At 32.6% G+C, this 17,115-nt stretch overlaps 2 protein-coding genes across 2 annotated transcripts; both read left to right on the plus strand.

The window, feature by feature from the left end:
- Nucleotides 1-7,624: 7,624 nt before the first annotated feature.
- Nucleotides 7,625-12,072, plus strand: LOC107954720 (glucan endo-1,3-beta-glucosidase 6). Its single transcript, XM_016890365.2, has 2 exons — nucleotides 7,625-9,110; nucleotides 10,728-12,072. The coding sequence occupies exons 1-2, from the start codon at nucleotides 8,779-8,781 to the stop codon at nucleotides 11,854-11,856; spliced, it is 1,461 nt and encodes a 486-aa protein (XP_016745854.2). The 5' UTR covers nucleotides 7,625-8,778; the 3' UTR covers nucleotides 11,857-12,072.
- Nucleotides 12,073-15,036: 2,964 nt separating this feature from the next.
- On the plus strand, nucleotides 15,037-16,864 carry LOC107954719 (pentatricopeptide repeat-containing protein At5g66520-like). Its single transcript, NM_001327626.2, has one exon. It carries the CDS (start codon nucleotides 15,127-15,129, stop codon nucleotides 16,723-16,725), a length of 1,599 nt encoding a protein of 532 aa, NP_001314555.2. The 5' UTR covers nucleotides 15,037-15,126; the 3' UTR covers nucleotides 16,726-16,864.
- Nucleotides 16,865-17,115: the final 251 nt, after the last annotated feature.

Genomic DNA, 17,115 nt, shown 5'->3' on the forward strand with positions numbered 1-17,115 from the left:
AAGATTTCTTAGGTACATACCACACATAACCAAGCCTTAATTGTTGGATCGTCGACATGCCCCGTGGCGTAGCGGAAAAATTATTCCTACGATCGTCAACCAAAGATCCATGTACGAGGAACAGATCGGGTTGAAACAAGGCTCGAAAATATACCTTTCGGAACTGAAAGTGATGTAAGGTTGTTGATAAGATCCCTTCCAGAGATGTTGATTCCAAGTCGTAATAGTAACGTCTCAGCCTCTACGTAATCCACCCAGTCAATGAACAAACATCAAAATTCTCTTGAACTTTTCAGAGAGAATTTTCAAGAATGACTACTAAACCTTTTTTGGGGGGTGTTTACTTGGTAACTCTAACACTAAGGGATATCTTCCTTTTATTTTCTTTTGATACTAGCTATCATAAAGAAAAACTAGATTATTCTCGTATTATTAGAGAAATAAATGGAAAGTCATGAAAAAGAATTATATTCTTTCTAAAAGAATATCATTTTCCATATCCTTTTATATTTTGACCGAAATTATTATAATTATTTATATTAATAATTTCGGTAAAATATATACAATTAATATTTTATATGAATCAAATTCATATATTAATTTTAAATATGTACTCTATTTGTGTACAACAAATTTGTACGTATAATGTGTTCAATATTTAACCATCAAATTAAATTAATTCAATAATTAATTTAATTCATATGATAGTTGAATACAATACCAAATGTATTTGGATTATGTTTGCTTCAACTATAGGGTGTGATCTTGTAGGCTATTCTAACGTTAATAGTAATACTAGAACGTTTCTAATATTACAAGCAATGAATGGCTTCTAGCAATACATCATTGCTACCTAAGTTACAAGAAGTCATGATTCAACATAACGTGTCTGTGATAGTTTTTTCAGGTATTATATCCTTTTGTCCTTAATATCTAGATTGGACACAAGTCATGGAATAGTCACACTTGCATAATCCAATCTCATATTTTTTTGATATCTTGAGTAGACTATAATAAACAAATAAATGTGATATCTCATATCAACTTATTCGAGCATGGTCATACATTTCTAGTTTCACTTTATCAAGAGACCTAAGATATTGCTCCCATTATGTATGAGGGATAAATCCTATCTTGATCAGTCATCTCCCACTACATAGATTGTGGCATACCCAACATCAGCCTTTATAGTATTACTTGTTATGGTAGACGTTTGGCTGTGTCAAAATATACAACTCACGATGTTGGGATAATGATGATCTCAAGTCTGAGGATCATATACAAAGTTATCACTATGAGTAATGTTGTAACTATTACATAATAATCTAAGAAACATATTCATAGCAGGTTAATCCGGTATGTTGTTCTCTAACACCTACTCATTCATTGATTTTGACATCCCTATGTCAATGACAACACTTTTTCATCAATCAACTACACATTAGTCTCAATGCATTATCGTTATCCAAGCTCACAATAATACTTGACTAAGTACCTTTTAAGAATAATCATATTATCCTCAAGATTTTATTATTAACCAGTTTATTTATACACACAGAAAAGAAACTGAAATAACAATGGCAATGCCTTATATTAACAAACAAGGTAAAACGATCATGTGATTACAGACATGCCATGATTGGTCTTTAGGCATACTCTAACATGAATACGATCAAAGGACTACCGAACTAATACCGGGATAGCATGGGCTTCGAACGATCTGCTTAACTTGTTCTGCAAGTTGACAATTTACAGGGAAATGGTAAAGCAAATGAGGTAAGCATATACAATGCTTAGTAAGATCATAGGCATTAAACCAATAACTTACCTCAGATACAATATAAAACTACATGCTACTTAGCTCAATATAGTTTGCCTAACACGGCAATTCAAAAATCAAAAGGTGAGTTCAACATTTATCAAACCATATGGTATTCAATCACATAACATTTTAATTCATTTAAATTAATATTTTAATATCATTCACAAAACAAACAATCATTTAATCAGTTCACTATATATATCATATCATACAATCTATTTACCCGCAATACATATCATTTCAAATTAATACCAAACATCATCTTCATTTCATAATTTGAATTTTCAATCAAATTCATATTAGATCATATGAACTTCATTCCCATATCATATTAATTCATCTTTATACCAAATATACAAACAATTTCCAATTTATTTTCAATTACTACTTCGTTTCATAATGTGAATTCCAAATCAAATTCATCAATTTGTCACGTTTCCATATTAGCCCCTCTGGTCTTGTATAATCAATTCTCGATATGCAAATGTATCACCCGATTATCATAACAACTCAATATAAATTTCATTTATTCCATTTACATTATTCATGTCCCTATTAACCTGACTTGGACTCGAACGGATACACAGATCCAACCAACACAACAATTTGGCCCCCAGTGTCTATCGAATAAATCCAAAAATAATAAATTACGCCCTGTGCTGGTTGGTAAAATCAACAAATAGATGTGCCCAACACTCCCTAACACATAGTCATATAACCCTAAACTCTTTCGATCCTATGACATGCCAATTATACCCAACCCCGCCCGAACAATTAATAGGGTAACATTTTCTTACATTTATTTTCAATCAATTCCCCATTTCATTATCATAATCTCAATAAAAAAAATCCATCATTCTCATATATATATATATATATAAACAATATAGTTAATCACAACATAAGTCCAATTTCACATTTCAAATAACATTCAATATTTCTGAATTTATTCAATTCAATCTTAGCACAAATAACTAATTAATAATTCTCAAATATGATAGCATTTCACATAACATATCCTATTACATTCCAATTTAAGGTCATTTTCATAATTAATTTCAATTTTCAATTCATCGTATTTAATTTAATCTTCTATCTCACCTTTTTGTATTGAATCGTAAACAATTAAAATTTTAATTAAACATAATTACAATTAAAATTCTAAATGATTAAAAATTAATCACAAATATATTGCATGAACTTACCTGGTCAAGACAACAAACAAACAACTCTCTAAGGATTAATCAACAAATTTTGCCATTTCCTTGATTATCTTCAATTTGGTCAAATTTTTTTATCTATTCAATAATTTGATTCAGTTTATCAATTCTAAATATCATATGTCATTTTATTATAAGTATATATTAATTTAATTTTATTATTTGAATCCCCTAAACTTTCTCATTTTATTCAATTTAGTCCCTAAAACCAAAACTACTATAACTTCCAAATTTGAACTCCAAATTTTAAACCCAGTTCAATTATGTCCATATACAGCCTTCTATCATCACAATTTACAAAAATTTTATTCCAATTTCAACATATTCACAATTTAGTCCTTAACTCAAAACTAACAAAATTTACTTAACAAATTAATCCTATTTCATTTCTAAGCTTCAAAATCTACCAAAAGCATTCAAAAAATTCAATTAACATCAATGGAAATTTTATAAATCTTTAACAGTTTTAAAAACAGAGATACAAATTAGTTGGAACTAATTGCAACGATATCAAAAACATAAAAATTACGAAAAACAAGCTTAGAAAACATTACCATGCAAGAGAAACAAATTGGCCTAGCCATGAAGCTTCTCCCATGGTGTTTTTGAATTCTTTTTCAGTAAGAAAGCCAAAATCAAAGTGATGACTTTCATTTTTTATATTTTAACCATTATAATATTAATTTAATATTAAAATTAAATAGAAAATTTAACTATAAAATTCAATAAGACATTTAACAACTGGACACCAACAAATAAAAGGGAAATTTGTAACTTCAACCCCTTAACATTAATTAATTTAGCCTTTTAACTAATAAAAACCAATACGATTAACTTTTACTATTTTTATGATTTAATCCTTTTTCCTTAATTAACCATCCAATCACTAAAATTTTTGGACCACTTCAGTTTACCTATATAACAGTTCCATAAATACTTAATAAAAATATTCACGGGATCGATTTACAGAAACGAGGTCCCAAAACCTTATTTTCTAAAACCACTTTACTTTCGGTACACACCACTTGTACCTTGACTAATTGATCAATTAATAAAATCTATTAAATTGCGACTCTCTATTATACTATATTTAACTCATAAATATTAATTAAATATATCTATGAACTCTCTCGTCAGAATTGTGGTTCCGAAACTAATATTTTCGACACCATAAAAAAATAGGATGTTACACAAGTATAAGTTCGGTTAATAGTTTATTACTACAAATACCACAGGGGCTAGGTTTTAAGAACAATTTTAAATTTTACTGTGCCTAAAAATATTATTTTCTAAACCGATTTTCCATTAATTGGTATCAGAATCAAGTTGTGTTATGTTTATAGTATAAAACGATACTGAATTTTCTCTCTTTCTCTCATTGTTTGATTAAATTGAGATAATAGGTGGCATTCTTAATTATGCATGTTTTTTATTGTTATGTATGTGGATGAATGTATTAATTAATTTATTATGTTATAAAGTAATTTTGCCCAAAATTGTGATTCTTGGAAACTGGATCGGTTGTCATATTTTGCATGTTGTTTGTTTATATGTTTGCTTGAGGACAAGTAAAGACTTAAGTGTAGGGGAATTTGATCTCCCATAATTTGATATGGTAAATTACATTCTTTTCAATATTTAAGGAGCTTGTAATTGAGCATTTTTATGTCATTTTCATAATTTTATGAATTATATGTTATTTATACTTAATTGAATAAAACAAGTCTTTATATGATGTTTATCAACCAATTGGCCAACTCGAGCCTAATGAGTTCTAATGAAGTTATGGAGTCGTGTAGGAAATGACTTGAACCAAATAACAATAGAGTTAGGGGACTGCCCAAAATGTCGTGACATGGAGAACATAAAGTCGTGACACTGAAGCTGCACATACACATAGAAGGATTTTTGAACAACATTGACAATGCTTGTAGACTATGGCCAAGGTCACCGCATGATGAACATAAAGTCGCGACATCCATGACAGTAGCCAAAGATGAAGTTGATCACAAGTTTGCAGCAACGTCGCAACATTGAGAAGCAAAGTCGCGACAACCAAGTCTTTCTTCAAAGATTTGAGAAAATTACTTGGAAAGTCCTGACATCGGGTTTATGATGTCACGATATTGAGGCTTGATGGAAATCTGTAAAGGTGTTTATGTCCGTACAATCAACTTTTTACTTGTAATTCAGGGCAAAGTCGTCTCAATTAGGTCAAACATCATTAGTTTTTATAAATGTTAACTCTTAAACACAATTAAAGAAGGCTTTTTACTATTCATAGTAGTTAAGCAGTTAGTTTTTAAGATTTCTCATACTACTTTGTTATTTTGATTCTTATTTCTAGAAAATTTAGTTTTTATAAATTTTGTTCTTTAGTTTTCTTTATTTATTTTTTCTCACTTTCGTTTGCTGCGGATTTATAATTGGTGAGAGTGATCAAATGCTTCCATAACAAGAATTTCAGTTGTTGTCCAAAGGCGATCTCCACAATTAGAAGTCTTTAGATTAGTGAGCATCTCTCAACCCTACTCCTTATCATTAGCTTTATTAATGATTTACGAATTAAACGAGTTTGATGACATTAGAATGGGTTGTAACTAAAATCTTAGGGAAGTTAGGTAATTAAAGTGGAGTAGTTATCTTAGCTTAGGGTTTAACTGATAATATGATTAAATTGAATGAACTTAAAACCCTAAAATTAAATACTCTAGGTGGAAATTTAGGTAAATGAGATCGAAATGAGATTTTACCAGAACCAATTCAATTATCTAGTTTAGATCCATCAAGTCGAAAGATAAGCGGACTAAATTGTAAGATTGGTAAAATTGTAGGTCGAAAGGTATTAATTGAATCAATTGAGAGTTAACCGATAAAAATTACTAAGTCTACATTAATTACAACCATGGAAATTGATCAACTCCTATTTGTCATTTCCGATTGATTTGTCCGCTAGTTTACTATTTATGCAATTAGATTTTTTTATTAATATTTAGTTTTTATACTCTCAATTTATGTTTAGTTATACTATAGTATTAGGGAAGTAGCTATTTAGACTCAGCTTTACATGTTCTTTGTTACTATTTGATTCAATTTTAGTTCATACCTCTTTTGGGTATTATCCTCGGAATACAAAAGTATTCCATTGTAAATCTAAAATTATATATTTGACTTATATACTTGTAGTACACTGATATTCTATTATTTGTGACAACTTATTTTTTTAAAAAAAAATTTATTATTCGTGAGAATACTTATAATTTTCAATTTATAAAGAGAATTAACTTTCCTATTGAAAGTTAAATAAACATTTGATTATGTGAACTAATTCGATTTGTTTAAGTCTACACTCAAAGCAATTAGAGGTTCGAGAATAGTAGAGATGATCAATCAGTTGAAAGACAGAAAATGACCTAAACTACATTATCTTCTTATTTAAAAATTGAGAAGGGATTATAAGTAATTTTAGAAATTGTTCAAAAAAACAAATAAAATTTATTTCACATCCACATGGTAAACAACTCTCTAAATCTTACCCATTTAATCATACTCTAATTCAATCAATTGGTAGGCATATTTCATTTAATCCATAATATATTTATAACATAACTTGACAAAAGCCAACTGCTTCCTTTTTACTCTACAATCTTTTCAGTGCCTTTGTTTCCTCTTCAATAACTACATACTCAAATTAAGATTACACTACTGATACGAGAAGAACCCATTGCTTCTTTACCTTTGTAACCTTTTAAAATTAAGGTGGGAGGTGAAGAAAGAGGTGAAAATGGTTTTGTAAAGGAATTTTCAGATTCCTCATTTTCTTCTTAAAAATCCAATTCCATGGCACCAATAGCTCAAAATGAAGTTCTCTTATAGACTTGATCAAAGGGCTCTCATTTAACCTATCTTATTTCTCTTTTCTCTCAAACTATTAAACTCCCCATCTTTATGTCCTTTCACATTTTACCCAATTTTAGAAATTGGGAAATTATTCCATCAAATCCTACTTGTCACCCAAATTACAAATTTAAGATAAAATTATACTTCATCTCATTTAATACCCTTTTTAGTGTTCAACTATCCCTACTAATATTTTTAATTATTCTAAATCTTTTCTCTTCAAAATTTTTACATAGTCAAGTTAGTTAATTAAAATAATCATAATTAGTTAATTAAATAATTTAGATATGAAACATTAAATATATATATTTTTAAATCTTTGCATTTTGGTTGAAGAGTCATGAAAAACAACTAATATATGAAAATAAAATAAAAATTAGAAAAGAACAAAGATTAATAGAGAATGTAACTCTTGTTGTTGTATTCCCCTTCTCTTTAATCACATATTTATTATACAAATGTTGAGGTAAAAGTAATGATAAAGTTTACAAAATCAAAGATGAATAAGAGATAAATGGAGATAAATAAAAGATTTATCTTAAATAAAAATAATAATTTATCTCCCATTATGTTTATTTACAATAATTAATAATTTATAATTAAAAAAATTTATCGAATATGGAGTAAATTTAAAATTTATGGCCAATTTATACCCCTTTACTGAACCCATAAAAGGTGAATAATTAATTACTAAACTCGTTTTAATGAATACTTTAAAAAATTTTAAAAAAATTAAAATATTTTAAATATTAAAAACAATAATTATATCAACTACTTCAACAAAAAAAATTAAATAATTAAAATAAATCCGAAAAGAAATCATATTCAAATGTAATGGCTTAAAATTTGAAGATGTCAACTTTTATTGACACAACTAAGCTTGACGAAAAACCTGAGATTTTGACCTTCAAATTGGAGAGGGCTGGATAAGAGCGAAGGCTCCATTAGCTGTAGCATGGCCCAATCCCAGCTGCAAGCGCTTAACCCTAAAACTGCCGGTCGCCGTTCCGCACTTTACTCTCTCATTAGTTATCAAATAGACAAACGACATCATGTCTCCGTCAAACTAGAGCAGTTTTGTTGTATTATTTATAGCTTCCCACGGGCCCCCCCTTCCTATTTTATTTTGGTTTGCTTTTCGGGTTTCGTGCTTGTCTACACATTTCGCACGTCACGTAGGCTCCCACCATGGTTTTATCCTTCACATTTCCCTTCCTTTCCTGTCTTTGTCCTTTTCTTTCCTCACTTGCTTTGCTTTGCTTTCTCTCTCACTGATTCCTCAACTTCTTCTCACTCAAGTTGCTGCAACGGTGGATTCTTAACTTGTTCAAGACCGCATTGTCTCTTCGTTTTTAAGCACACTTATTCTTTTTCATTTTTTTCCTGATTTTATTTGTACCGCTGAATCTGGGTTTCACTCTGACTACTACTGCTGTTTCTTTTCCTTTTCTTTAAACCCATCACATCCATTCCTTACTAACTTTTTCCATCTTCTAAGAATCTCTGCTAGTATTGTATTCTCTTCAAAGTACTACAGTGCAAAGATATGTTCTTGAATAAGCTTACACCAACGACGGTGCCTTGATTCTATTTTCGTTATCAGTAATAGCTACTAGTAGATTTCAATTTTCACTGTTACGTCATTTCCCTGGTTTCTTTTTATGGGTTTCTGAGTTCAAGCTTGTTGCTCGGTTTTTCTGCCAATTACACTATCCGCTCCCTCGTAGGCTTGAACTTCCGGTTTTTGCTAGATTTGCTTCCCCGGTTCCATTTAATCTCCCAGTGTTAGCCGTTACAGGCTTGGAACAAAGGAAGCCTAAACTAGGTAGGAAAAATATGGGGTGGATTACAGTTACTATTAGGATTGTATGTTTGTTTACCTTGTTGTGGAGTGTGAACGGAATTGGTGTTAACTGGGGAACACAGGCATCCCACCTTCTGCCCCCAGACACAGTAGTAAGGATGCTGAGAGAGAATGGGATTCAAAAAGTGAAGCTTTTTGATGCAGATTATGGTATACTTAAGGCTCTAGGTAAGACTGGGATTGAGGTCATGGTGGGTATCCCAAATGACATGCTCGCTTCTGTGGGTGGCAGCATGAAGGCTGCTGAGAAATGGGTTGCCAAAAATGTCTCCGAACATATCTCCTCCAATAATGTCAACATCAGGTCAGCTTTCTTTCTTTTTGTCTTCAATTAGATTCACTTCCTATCATTGTTCTTATATGTTGCTAAGATCCTTCTTGCCTAATTGTTTTTATCTGTTACTAGAATCTAGAGCTGAAGCTTCAGTAATTTAATTGTGGTGGTCTTTTGAATTTAACAACCATTTCTTATACTAAAGTGTCCTTTTGATTCCAATAATCTGATTTCACTTCACCTATCAATTTACTCTGTATTATTTGATGTGTTACTGTTGAAATCAAAGGAGGATTCCTAATTAATTTTGCATAAAAAGATGTCAAATCTCCCTAGAGATTGTGAAAGTTCTACTAATGAAATTGAAAGTAATCGTCCTTTATGTTATGGTAGTTTAGGTCTAAAAAAGGGTAAATTGTTAGGCTAATCCTTGTTGTGCATCGTTCTAAGTGTGAGCTAGGCTTCTCAGCTTTTGCAACGTAGTAGTTTAGGTGTAAAAGTGGCAAATGGAAACTATTGCACTGGTCTTTTAAAGAGAGAGAAGGGAGGGCTGAAAAGATTTTAGTGTTCGGGTGCAAGAGGATCTCTTGCTGAGGTTGCGACTAGAGAGAGGGGTGGAATGGCTATTGACCGATGTGTATATGATACAGAAAGGATTGATATGTAAAGTGTGTGTAAGGGAAGTTTCTTTAGAAACAGAGACTGGAAACTGGAACAGTCATGGGAAAACCCCAGCATGATCAGTAGAAAACCTTGTTTTACATGATCTCACGCTCTCTAAACCAATTCTTTGAATAGGTAACAGTGTGGTACTTTTCTCTCGAGGACTTGTATTTAGTTATGTGCTACCAAGCTTCTATGATCCAATTCAAATATGCTATAATACTAGCTTTTCTCTAACTAGCCGCTTCCATGGCCAGCTATTCCGCCCTCCCTCCTGTCTACCCTTTCTCTTTTCCTTTCTGGATTGCTTGTATAATATGGATTTCTATGTCACCGCATCTATGCTATCCAAATATTAATTTGGATTAAATCATGGCTTCTGTTACAATGTACATCTAAAATTTGTTCATGAGTTGGAAATAATTTATTAATAAATTAACCAAAACTAAAAGGATATAGTCTGAGACTTACATGGTTAAAACATCCTTAAAAGGCTTGTTCCCCTCTGGAACATGGTCAATCACCTTTAGGCTTGACTAGTTAGTGAAGCCATGTTTAATATGTAATTCAAATTCTGGCTGGTTTTGATTTGGATGCTTTGATCTTTTCATCTCCTGTGGTTAAAAATGTTTTAAGCTTGATATGCGTCTATCACTGTGATTATCCTGCAAATGTGCTTGTAACTTTATTTGCTTCTCAACTTTTGCAATGACTTGTTTAAGTAGACATCGACTTCTTGGTCTTAAAATTCTTTAGCCTTGCTGTATGTGTGGCAGGGCATTTGGCTGGGAAATTTGGTTTAGATGTTGCAAGTATAATAGCTATCCTCTTGTTAACCACATAAATATCCTTTTTTGAATATCTCTTAAGATGTATATGACTACTGGCCTGCATGTCTAAAGATGTTGGACTGTGACATAAATTTTGGCTCGTACTCTAGGATTGCCAAGTTTCATTTTCTAATTTTCATGACTTTCTTTACAGATATGTTGCTGTTGGTAATGAACCTTTCTTAGAGACATATAATGGAAGCTATCTTCATATAACCCTCCCTGCTCTTAGTAATATCCAGTCTGCCCTGATCAAAGCTGGGATTGGCAGCCAAGTAAAGGTTACTGTTCCTCTCAATGCTGATGTTTATGCAAGTTCAAATACCTATCCGTCTGGTGGTGATTTCCGTACTGATATCTTTGACCCCATGCTTAAAATTGTCAAGTTCTTGAATGATAGTAATTCTCCCTTCACGGTGAATATCTATCCTTTTATAAGTCTCTATACTGATTCCAATTTCCCAGTTGAGTATGCATTCTTTGATGGCAACGCAACGCCTCTAAATGATGGTGGGACATTATATTACAACATGTTTGATGCTAATCTTGATACTCTTGCACATGCATTACAAAAGAATGGATTTGGAAATCTGCCCATTATAGTTGGGGAGATTGGGTGGCCCACTGATGGAGACCAAAATGCTAACATAGAATATGCTCGACGATTCAATCAAGGTTTTATGTCTCATATTTCTGGTGGGAAAGGAACCCCAATGAGACCCGTACCGATAGATGCGTATTTATTTAGCTTGATTGATGAGGATGAAAAGAGCATTGATCCAGGGAATTTTGAACGCCACTGGGGTATTTTTTATTTTGATGGACAGGTTAAATACCCTCTCAACCTTGGAACTACAAACAGTGGAGCATTAATTCCTGCAAAAGGTGTACAGTACTTGGAAAGGAAGTGGTGCGTGATGAAGCCTTCAGCCCCACTTGATGACCCACAAGTGGCACAAAGTGTGAGCTATGCATGTGGCCTTGCTGACTGCACTAGCCTCGGTTATGGGACATCTTGTGGAAACCTAGATGCTAGGGGAAACATTTCTTATGCCTTTAACAGTTATTTTCAGAAGAATAACCAGTTTGAAAAAGCCTGCGAATTTCCAAATGTTTCAGTTATAACGAAAACGGATCCCACCCCTACGGTGGGAAATTGCAAATTTCCAATAATGATCCAGCCCTATTATGAATCTGCAGGACGGAGGTTTGGGTGTGGCCAGATGCCATTGCCTTTGGTTTCTGTTCTTCTCCTCCTATTGCTAACGGTTGTACAACACTAATCGGGGGGCATCATTCTTCTTCAGGTTGATGAAAACTGTTGAGAGGTGTAGTTGAAGCTATGAATTTTGCTATCTATAAGGCAAACTGTGAATTTGTCTTGTTTATTTTATATGCATCTGTATTTGTTAGGGTTGTGTCTTGCTTTCTTTTACTCCACTCTGCATCATGCTGGAATCTGAAACTTCTAATGCATCTTTTCTGATATTTTTCATGTAGATCTTTTTTTCCATTGAGGTTTATCTTTTTTACGTTTGAGGCTAGGTCAAGTTTAGTTATTATTTGGGCAACAAAAAGGTGGATTTAATCATTTTTTAAACCATAGTTTCTCTAGCATTCTAAATGCAAATTTAGTTTTTTTTTAATGGTTCAGAAAAGTTGGGTATTTACACTTCCAGGTTAGTGTTAATTTTTCATGGTTAAATATGTTGATTGGATATATCCACTTGGCCACAGTGACAGTCTTCTTTTAATTAGAATGTCCAATTGATGCATACTCTATATCTATTTATGATTTGAGTTATTGCTTACTAAATTTAAGTCGCTTTTAACTAGCTTTTAGCCTCAGAGGTCCAGGTTTTGGTACTCAATTGCAAGTCAGTTGCTAACCCCTTGGATAGTGTCACTACACTGTTTTGTGAGTTTCGAACCCATCAAATCTTGGAGAGTGATTTAAATGATTTTAAAACTTCCAAATTAATTTTTTCTCAATTTTTATAATTCTTACAAAGTTTAAAATTTTAAAGAATTTTTTAGATGATCACCTTGTTTTTGCTCTAATGGCATCTCTCACCTGTACTAGATGTCGGGATGTAACAAAAATGTTTGTGGCTGAAATTTTAAAAATGAGTTTTGAAAAATGAAAATACATGAAAATTAAAAATTATTTTCATTAAAAGTATTTTGTAAAAGTAAATGATGAAAATAAAAAGATTTTAACTATAAATTCAAATCTAATCTATGTAAACTAAAAAATATTTTTTAAGCAATTTTTTAAATATTAAATTTCATATCATGATTTGAATAAAAAATTTATTTTATTTTTCATGTTTCCATTATAGAAATAAAGTTACCACACATTTTTTTATTATTTAAAAAAAAATTCTTAACTTCTATTTATTAAATGTATCTTTCAATTTTTAAAAATAGGAAATGAAAATAGGTTTTTAAATATAAAAATAAAAGTTATTTTAGAAACTAAACTGAGCATAAATTTAAATTGTATTAATATAATTTCCGACTAAATTATCAAATAAAGGTTTTTTTTAATTATGGAAATAGGTCGATTTTTTGAAAAGTTATGAGAATGGACTGTTTTTGATAAAAACGCTTCTAGTTGGTGTCGTTTTTAAGGAAAACTCAAAAACGCTTCCAGCTGGAAGCGTTTTTCCGCTCTAACCAGTAAAGTGCTTCTAGCTCAGCGCATTTAACAAAAACGCATCTAGCTCAGCGCATTCCCACCCCCAAAGGTGAAAAAAGAAAAAACTATAACCCCCTACTTACTAATTTCTCACATTTCTCTCTTAAATCTCTCAAATTTCTCAATCAACTCTCAAAAATCTCTCAAATTCTCTCTTAAATTTTTTACTAAAATTTATTTCTATCTAAATTCTATTTTTATTAATATTTTTAATAAATATTTTTTATTAATATTTTTTCGTGTTCTATATAATTTAGCAATGGTCGGATTTCTAATCCGTCTTGATAACAAGCACATCTCCGTCAATCAATTGTAAATGGTAAGAATAATTTTTAATCTTGTTTAATTTTTTTATTTCATTGTTATATTTTAACTTAATATTTTTTTATAATTTTTACGTAAATAGGTAGAAGATCGAATTTAAAATGCCATATTCGTAATCTACCCGGTCCTCCATCACTGTTGATCAAACCATAATTGAGGGAAGTCGATTTTTGGCACGTGGCCCTTGTAGGCCGGAGGTGTAAGTTGGACTCGAAACTCATAAGCGCGTTGGTGGAGAGGTGGAGACCCAAGACGCACACAGTTCATCTTCCATGCAGCGAGTGTACTATCACTCTAGAGGACGTACATTTACAATTGGGGTTACCCGTGGACAGGTCGGTAGTTACTAGGTCTGCTCAATTTGCTGATTAGGAAGTCGTATGTGGTGATCTTTTGGGTGCGGCTCCAAAGACAATTTACGGAGGTCGTATCGAAATGGCTTGGATATGAAAAAATTTCATGGAGCTAGTTGAGGATTTGACTAAAGTCCAAATAAAACAATACGCTCGGGTGTACATCCTTTAGATCATTGGCGGTATCCTAGTGCCAGATAAGTCACGAAATCTCGTCTATCTAAGGTGGCTGCTGAAACTCGTCGATTTTAGAGCAGTGGGCGAACTTAGTTGGGGTCTGCCGTGTTGGCGACATTGTACCGAGAGATGTGTTGAGTGACACAACCAGGAAAAATCAAAACGTATTCAACTGGAAGTACTTTCCAGGGAAAACTTAGAAAGCTGGAAGTGTTTTACTGGTCAAAAGGGAAAAGCACTTCTAGCTGGAAGTGTTTTACTGAGTTTTCCTTGAAAACAACAACAGTTGAAAGTGTTTTTTTTTTTATAAAAAACGACCTATTTTTGTAATTTTTTTTAAAAAATTGGTCTATTTTCGTAATTTTTTTAAAAAGGACTTTATTTGGTAATTTAGTCATAATTTCCTACTGTAATATGTAAAATATAAAAGAAAAAAAAAGAGTTTGTTAAGTCTTGTTATGGCTAGTTTTCTAATTATGCAGTGTTTGAAAAGTACTTTTGAAAAAGTATAATTTATTAATTTAAAGTGTTTTTCGTTACTGTGCAAAAAATAAGTTAAATGGTAATTTAAATAATTTAATATAAATATAAAATGTAAATACTTTTTAAGAAACTAATATAAATCATATTAGAAAAAAAAAGTTTTTTTTATTTAACTTTACATGCTCCTTGCTAAATGTTAAGTGAAAACTTAAAATAAATGAGGATATTTTAATAATTTTACATTGAAAAGCCAAAAACTTTTGAGGTTAGGTTTAAAAGGTAATTTGAAACACGAAAGTTGCTCTCATTAACTCATCTTATTCTGATACGATATGGTTGTAAAACTGTTGGAATTTGTATAGGTTAAGCTGGTGTCCATTGGTGAAAATAAAGTAGATCATTTTCTCTCAAATTCAATTCATCAGCCACTTCCCTTTCTTTCACTTGCCCAATACTAATACACGAACATTTGCTTAGAACCAGAAAATAAACAATTAAGATGGTTTAAGTTGACAATGTCAGCCTCCAAATACGTGAAGGCTAGCCAAAGGTGCCTTTCTTTGCTGGAGCAATGTCGGACAATGTCTCAAATCAAGCAGATGCACTCTCATCTTATCGTTTCAGCCAGTCGTTTGGACCCTTTTGCGGCCGGTAAAATCATTTCCCTCTTCGCTGTCTCTTCCAACGCTGATATCTCTCATGCTTACAAACTCTTTCTTTCTCTTCCACACCGCACCACCTTTATTTGGAACACCATCATCAGAATTTTTGTGGAGAAAAACGAAAATGCCACCGCCCTTTCTTTATACAAAAACATGCTTCAAACTGGCTTCTTGCCCAACAACTACACCTTCTCTTTCGTTCTTCGAGCCTGCACTGACAATTCTCCTGTGGGCTTAGCTTCTCATGCTCAAGTGATTAAGTTGGGTTGGGAATCTTATGATTTTGTGCTAAACGGGTTGATCCATTTGTACGCCAATTGGAGCTCAGTGGAAGCAGCTCGTAAACTGTTTGATGTAAGTACTTGCAGAGATGTCATTACGTGGACCGCTTTGATTAATGGGTATGTTAAATCTGGCCACGTTGAGTTTGCAAGGGAACTGTTTGATCAAATGCCCGAAAGAAATGAAGTTTCATGGAGTGCAATGATTACTGGGTATGTGCATATGGGGATGTTTAGAGAGGCTTTGGAACTCTTTAATGATTTGCAGCTTACTGGTCTTCGTCCAAATCATGCCGGGATCGTAGGAGCCCTCACTGCTTGTTCATATCTTGGATCTTTGGATCATGGAAGGTGGATCCATGCATATGTGGATAGAAATGGAACGGAGTTAGATAGGATTTTAGGCACTGCCCTTGTTGACATGTATGCCAAGTGCGGCTGCATCGAGATAGCATGTTCGGTATTTGAAAAGATGCCAGATAAGGATGCATTTGCTTTTACTTCTTTGATTTCAGGCCTAGCTAATCATGGTCAAAGTGCAGATGCAATTCAGTTGTTTGGTAGGATGCAAAGTGAAAAGGTTATTCCTAATGAAGTTACTTTTATATGTGTCCTAAGCGCTTGTAGTCGAATGGGATTGGTGGATGAAGGGTTAAGAATCTTCAATTGCATGAGTGTGGTTTATGGTATTGAGCCAGGTGTCCAGCACTATGGTTGTATGGTAGATCTTTTAGGGAGAGCTGGTCTGCTTGAAGAGGCAAAGAGATTAGTAAGAGAGATGCCTATGGAACCTGACTCTTATGTGCTGGGTGCATTGCTCAATTCTTGTAGGGTGCATGGTGATGTTGAGTTGGGGAAGGAGACAGTTGAGAGCTTGGTTGAGCGAGGTCTCGACCATGGTGGGGTTCATGTCCTGCTGTCTAACATGTATGCCTCTTCTAACCAATGGGATTGGGTAGTGAAGGTGAGGAAGGAGATGGGGGCTAAGAAGGTCAAAAAGGTACCAGGCTGTAGTTCGATTGAAATTGATGGCAGTGTGTCTGAATTCATTGCAGGAGACATGTCTTATTTGCGTGTGGAGGATGTCATGCTGGTTCTGTTAGGGATTGATAATCACTTGAAATTCCTTTTGCTTGCTGATGATACTAATTCCAATATGATCGCCTATTAAGTTGTAAATCAAGGGTCATAAGCACATTGCCCCGTTTCTGCTAGGAAACCAAGCCTTGCAGTGGTGTTTTTGTTATGATGCTGAATAAGGACCGGTAAAATGCAAATACGTCTGAATTTATCAATTTGCGTGACTGCAAAATAGATTATTTCTTTAAGTTTATATTCAAATAACTATAACTCTAATCAACATTAAAATTCATGATTGGACCGACAATTAAAATATATCCTAATAAATCTCACATATTATAAAAGGGTAAATTACACTAACAGTCACTCAATTTTGGGGTAGCTGACAAAACAGTCGCATTTGTTTAATTTCAATCACTTTATTTTTAAAAAATGACAAAACAATTACTAATGTTATAAAAAAGTGATAAAACAGTTATTG

The sequence above is a fragment of the Gossypium hirsutum genome, chromosome D08, assembly GCF_007990345.1.
Source record: "Gossypium hirsutum isolate 1008001.06 chromosome D08, Gossypium_hirsutum_v2.1, whole genome shotgun sequence".
In the NCBI taxonomy this organism is placed as follows: domain Eukaryota; kingdom Viridiplantae; phylum Streptophyta; class Magnoliopsida; order Malvales; family Malvaceae; genus Gossypium; species Gossypium hirsutum.

Excerpts from the sequence above, each read along its gene's own strand:
- LOC107954720 (XM_016890365.2), top strand. The coding sequence starts at position 8,779 with ATGGGGTGGATTACAGTTACTATTAGGATTGTATGTTTGTTTACCTTG. Across the intron at positions 9,111-10,727 it reads TCCAATAATGTCAACATCAG|ATATGTTGCTGTTGGTAATG; the intron begins GTCAGCTTTCTT and ends CTTTCTTTACAG.
- LOC107954719 (NM_001327626.2), top strand. The coding sequence starts at position 15,127 with ATGTCAGCCTCCAAATACGTGAAGGCTAGCCAAAGGTGCCTTTCTTTG.